The sequence below is a fragment of the Otolemur garnettii genome, unplaced genomic scaffold (genome assembly GCF_000181295.1).
Source record: "Otolemur garnettii isolate 467f Iridium unplaced genomic scaffold, OtoGar3 scaffold00244, whole genome shotgun sequence".
Lineage (NCBI taxonomy): Eukaryota > Metazoa > Chordata > Mammalia > Primates > Galagidae > Otolemur > Otolemur garnettii.
The window spans coordinates 1608486-1614746 of NW_003852639.1; the positions used below are offsets into that span (position 1 = coordinate 1608486).

Genomic DNA, 6261 nt, shown 5'->3' on the forward strand with positions numbered 1-6261 from the left:
TGAGCCCAGGAGTTGGAGGTTGCTGTGAGCTGGGATGCCATGGCACTCTACCCAGGGGGATAGCTTGAGGCTCCGTCTCAAAAAATATATATATATATTGGTAAATAATATGAATGCACTCAGTTATACCCAATTATATCCCAAGAATATAAGGAAAGGGGAAAGGGAGGGGAGGGGAGGGGGCAGAATGGGTGGAGGGAGGGTAACTGGTGGAACCGCACCTACGATGCATCTTACAAGGGTACATGTGAAACTTACTAAATGTAGAATATAAATGTCTTAATATAGTGACTAAGAAAATGCCATGAAGGCTATGTTAACCAGTTTGATGAAAATATTTCAAATTGTATATAAAACCAGCACACTGTACCCCATGACTGCATTAATGTACACAGTGATGATTTAATTAAAACCAAAAAAAAGTATATATATATCCATATTTAATTCACATTTCAGTCTCTTAAATCAAGGTGTCTCATGTTACACCACCATACCCGTAGGGTGTCAGCATTTGAGAAGAGATATCCTCTCCTAAGGTAACAGGGACCCACCTCTTTAATCTCTAGAATTTGGTAGGAATGGGGAAGGGGTGGGGATTACCTAGATTACCTACATTGCCTAAATTGGAGTCCCAAGTGGACTTTAGCATCCAAAGGCTTTTTAAAAAGTAAATTCCTTAAAGAAAGGCTGCCTCCCCAGCACCCCGATAGCACAGAAGACAATTTTGTGTGGCAACACAGGGGCACCCCCAAGACTAGGTCAGCATGTGATTGAGGAGTTGGAATTTGAATGTGAGCGAGTTTAATCAATTTTTCTGCTCCTATTTTCCTTTTTGTGTAAGCACTGAAGAGATATATCAGAAAAATCGATGTCCAATTAAGTCTAAAAGGACTCTTTCAATAAGTATTGAATAAAAATTCTATGTGCTAAGAAAAAAAAAGATTGGTAAATAAAATGTAGTTACATAAGACCTTCAGGCTTGGCGCCTGTAAGGTCAGTGGTTAGGGCACTGGCCACATACACTGGGGCTAGTGGGTTCGAACAGGGCCCACACCTGCTACACAACAATGACAATTACAACAAAAGAATACTCAGGTGTTGTGGCAAGCACCTGTAGTCCCAGCTACTTGGGAGGCTGAGGCAAGAGAATTGCTTAAGCCCGAGAGTTGGAGGTTGCTGTGAAATGGGATGTCACAGCACTCTACTCAGGGCAACATAGTAAGACAGTCTCAAAAAACAAAAAAAGACCTACAGTAAAAAAAAAATGCAGTTGTATGTTTTAAAAGAAAATGTCGGGCAGCGCCTGTGGATCAGGGAGTAGGGTGCCGGCCACATGTGCCAAGGGTGGTGGGTTCAAGCCCCAGCCCTGGCCAAACTGCAACAAAAAAGAAAATATCGGCTATATTTTTTCTTATAATTTGTTAATAAAATGTTTAAGGAAGACAAGTTTTTGTTTAATGCTTACCTACTTCAAATGACTTTTTCAATTAAATGGCCAACTATTGGTCCAAATCACATTGGGTTGGAGGGCTTCTACTATCGATAGACATAAGAAACTATATTTTCCATAGGTAGACTATTAGATGAAAGTGCAAAAAATTTACCTTATAGAATGGTTCATGAATTCGAACTTTTACAATAGCAGCACCAGTTCTAATCCCAGACACCAAAATCATATCTCCTTGTTTGTCTTCTTTTTCCATTTCAGCTATATAGACTGGAGGAGAATATTCTGCTTCAGAGTATTTCAGAATCCTAAAGATTAAAAAATGAGATTTCTTTCTTTCTTTTTTTTTTTGTAGTTTTTGGCTGGGGCTGGGTTTGAACCTGCCATCTCTGGTATATGGGGCCAGTGCCCTATTCTTTTGAGTCACAGGTGCCACCTAGATTTATTTATTATCATTATTATTATTATTATTTTTGACATAGAATCTCACTGTGTCACCCTCAGTAGAGTGCCATGGTGTCACAGCTCACAGTAAACTCAAATTCTTGGGCTTAAGTGATTCTCTTGCCTCAGGCTCCCAAATAGCTGGGACTACAGACATCTGTCATAATGCCCAGCTGTTTTGTTGTTGTTGTTGTGGTTGTCATTGTTGTTTGGCAGGCCCAGGCTGGGTTCAAACCTGCCAGCCCTGGTATATGTGTCTGGCGCCCTAACCACTGAGCTACAGGGCCAAGCCGAGATTTGTTTCTAGTGCAATCAAACAATGTCTTCTTCCAAAAGTCTTTAAGAGACTTTAAACAACGTCTATCAAGTATAAAAAGTTTTTAAATCTCAGTTTCCACAAGGACTATAATGTGCCACTGGTTAAAATTGTTATGGAACTAAAACTTGGATCGTCTGAGATCTCCTTGGTAGATTACTTCAGCATGTGCAAACAGTTTGAGCAATAAAACTGCCAGAAAATATACCATGCTCAAATGATTGTATAGTACTGAGTTCATGAACTCCTCTGTAATGCCTCAAATTAAGCTATCATGAAGATACCTATATTTATATCATATGTCATTCTATCAAAGACATTTCCCCAGTGAATTTATCTGTTTCAAAAAAGTCTAGACAGGCAAGGCATGGTAGTTTATTCCTGTAATCCTAGCACTTTGGAGGCCAAGACAGGAGGATCACTTGAGCCCAGGAGTTTGGGCAATGAAGCCACTATACTCTAGTCTGGGCAACAAAGCAAGACTCTCAAGACGAACAGACAAACACAAACACATGAATATAAAGTTTAGACAGAAATTATCAAAGTTCATACAAATGGCTGCTGTTCAGTATGCTAATAAATGGCAAATGTCTCCTCCATTTAGATGATTTATGTTTGTTTTCAGTTTACCTCATTTTGCTAGATAGTTCTTCTCTTGCTGACTCATTATCCTGGGCAATGCTCCACTCAAACATCATTCCTGCCAAACTACTAAAAGTATTTCCTGTAGAGCAAGCCAAAAACAGGACAAAATCACATATTAAAAAATATTCAAGTATCTGCAACAAGAAGGGAAATCTAAGTAGAAAATTATTTTGAGGTCTCTTTCATTAACAAATAGAAGCACTACCATGAATGAATTAAAACACATTTGTGAAGAAGATCCCTATAGGGTATAAGTACTGTTGCTATACAAGCTTTCTGAAAGTAAAAGGACTCAAGCTCATACTCAAGGACTCTGGTTGACGAAAATTATACCATATTCTTTCTGTTCCTTTAACATAAAGGCTACCTTACAGTTGACAGGCATCCTTTTTTTTTGAGACAGAGCCTCAAGCTGTCCCCCTGGGTAGAGTGCAGTGGCATCACAGCTCACAGCAACCTCCAACTCCTGGGCTCAAGCGAGTCTCCTGCCTCAGCCTCCCAAGTAGCTGGGACCACAGGTGCCCGCCACAACGTCTGGCTATTTTTTGGTTGCAGCCATCATTGTTGTTTGGTGGGTCTGGGCTGGATTCAAACCCGCCACCTTAGGTGTATGTGGCTGTCGCCTTAGCCACTTGAGCCACAGGTGCCAAGCCAGACAGGCATCCTTAATCCTGATCTCTTCAACAGAAATTTTTACAGAAGGTAGATTGTAGAATAGTTCATTTGCCAGATTTTAAAAGTTACTCTTTACTAAATAGTTTGCAAAGGCAATAAATTTAAGTGTTTTAATACTGTGAGTATAGTTTATAGTATTAAAAGCAATATAAAACAATGTCAAGAAAGATTACCTTAAAATTATAACTTTTTCATAGTTTTACATTTAGTTGTCCTATAAAAAGTGAACTGATTGGGGCGGCGCCTGTGGCTCAGTGGGTAGGGCACCGGCCCCATATAGAGGGTGGCAGGTTTAAACCTGGCCCCGCCAAACTGCAACAACAGCAAAAAACAGCCGGGAGTTGTGGTGGATGCCTGTAGTCTCAGCTACTCGGGAGGCTGATGCAAGAGAATTGCCTAAGCCCAGGTGTTGGAGGTTGCTGTGAGCTGTAATGCCACAGCACTCTACCCAGGGTGATAGCTTGAGGCTCTGTCTCAAAAAAAAAAAAAAGGGGGAACTATCAGGCGGCACCTGTAGGTAGCTCAGTCAACAGGGTATGGGCCACATACACCTAGGGTGGTGGGTTGGAACCCGACCCAGGCCTGCTAAGAAACTATGACAACTGCAACCAAAAAAATAGCCAAGTGTTGGGGCACGTGCCTGTAGTCCCAGCTATTTGGGAGGCTGAGGCAAGAGAATGACTTAAGCCCAAGAGTTTGAGATAACTGTGAGCTGTGATGCTGAAGCACTCTACCAAGGGCAACAACTTGAGACTCTATCTCAAAAAAAAAAAAAAAAAAAAGAAAGAAAGAAAGAAAAGAAAGTGAACTGATCAAAACAAAGCTAGCAATAAATTCCAAAAAAAATTCTTAATTGTTGGTCTAGGGACCATCAGCAAAAGCTCATTGGCAGAATTTGGATATTTAAGAAAAGTTCTGAGATAACTAATAATAATAATGGACAAATTTATAAACGTGTATAGCTAATACATTAAAATATACTCAGAATTATTCATTAGCCATTTACATGAGCTCCAAATGAGAAAATAAGTATTATTTCTAATATTCTTTTGTCACTCAAGCTTCTGTTTCCAAGTGCTAAACACTAAGTACTATTTTATTTTAGGCAACGTTGACTCCGCTGAAACTCTTTACCTTCAGCATCCAATGCCGTCACCATCAGTTCCAGTGGTGAATCATCTACGTAGAGTTCCCGGCTTCGAGACACAATTTCGATGCTGTCTATCACATCAACCTTAACATCACAGCGTAGTTCATGGTCTGTCACTATGATGGAACCAAAAACTAAGTATTTAATTCAACAGGTCATGAATCTAATAAATGTCTCAAATACTCAAAGCTTATTCAGGCTTGGTGCTACAGCTCATGCCTGTAATACTAGCACTCTGGGAGGCTGAGGCAGATGGATTTTCTGAGCTCACAGGTTTAAGACCAGCCTGAGCCAGAGAGAGACCCCGTCTATAAAAACAGCCGGGCATTGTGATGGGTGCCTGTAGACCCAGCTACTGGGGAGCCTAAGGCAAGAGAATTGCTTAAGCCCAAGGGTTTGAGATTGCTGAAAACTATGACTCCACAGCATTCTACCAAGAGTGACAAAGTGAGATTCTGTCACACATACACACACACACACACACACACAGAATTTAATTAATTAAGTAATTTATTTATTTATTTGTTTGAGACAGAGTCTTACTCTCTTGCCATGGAACAATCTCAAACTCTTGGGCTCAAAGCAATTCCCTTGAATTAGCCTCCTGAGTAGCTGGGACTACAGGTGCCCACCACAACGGCTAACTAGTTTTTTTATTTTTAATAGAGACAGGGTCTTGCTGTTGCTCAGGCTGGTCTTGAACTCCTGAGCTTAGGTGATCCACACCTTGGCCTCCCAAAGTGCTTGGATGCACTCAAGTACAGGCTTGAGCCACTCACTCAGCCAAGAATAAGAATTTTAAAAGTGAAAAAAAAGAAAAGTGAGTAGTAAAATTAAATTGTATTCATTTTAAAGGAATATACTCTATTCTTAAGTTTTGCTTTTAAAGTGGTCAAATTTTTTCTTTCATGAAATAATGGCTAGATTTTATTTTATTATTTATTTATTTGTTTTTTTGTAGAGACAAAATCTCACTTTATCTCCGTTGGTAGAGTGCTGTTGTGTCACAGCTCACAGCAACCTCCAACTCCTGGGCTTAGGTGATTCTTCTGCTTCAGCCTCCTGAGTAGCTGGGACTACAGGGGCCTGCCACAACACCTGGCTATTTTTTTGTTGCAGTTTGGCTGGGTTTGGCTTGGTTTGAACCCGCCACCCTCGGTATATGGGGCTGGCACCCTACCCATGAGCCACAGGTGCCACCTGCTAGTAGGTCTTAAAAAATGTGTTTATTTAGGAAAGTGAAATGGTGGCAACCCTATGTCAGTCTTATCAATAAACGTTCTCCCTCTATCTTCTTTTCAATTTTTCTTTTCATGGACTGTGAGATCAAAATGCCTAGGAACAATTGTATTAGATCCAACTATACTTCCAGTCAATATACCCATAATGGAATTTAGAAACACTAATTGAAACAATATAGAATAAGAAGAGAAGGCTGGGCACAGTGGCTCACGCTTGTAATCCTAGCACCTTGGGAGGCCAATGCAGGTGGATTGCTTGAGCTCATGAGTTTGAGACCAAACCCCTCCCCCCCCCAAAAAAAATGGCCAGGTGTTGTGGCAGACGCCTATAATCCCAGCTACT

General features: G+C 40.6%; 1 protein-coding gene across 1 annotated transcript in view; it reads right to left on the minus strand.

Moving 5' to 3' along the window:
* NUP210L (nucleoporin 210 like) overlaps positions 1-6261 on the minus strand; it is a 147392-nt gene that overhangs the window by 128640 nt on the left and 12491 nt on the right. The window contains 3 exon segments of the mRNA XM_023508329.1: positions 1605-1755; positions 2838-2931; positions 4662-4793. Of these exon segments, the coding sequence (XP_023364097.1) occupies positions 1605-1755; positions 2838-2931; positions 4662-4793 (377 nt within the window).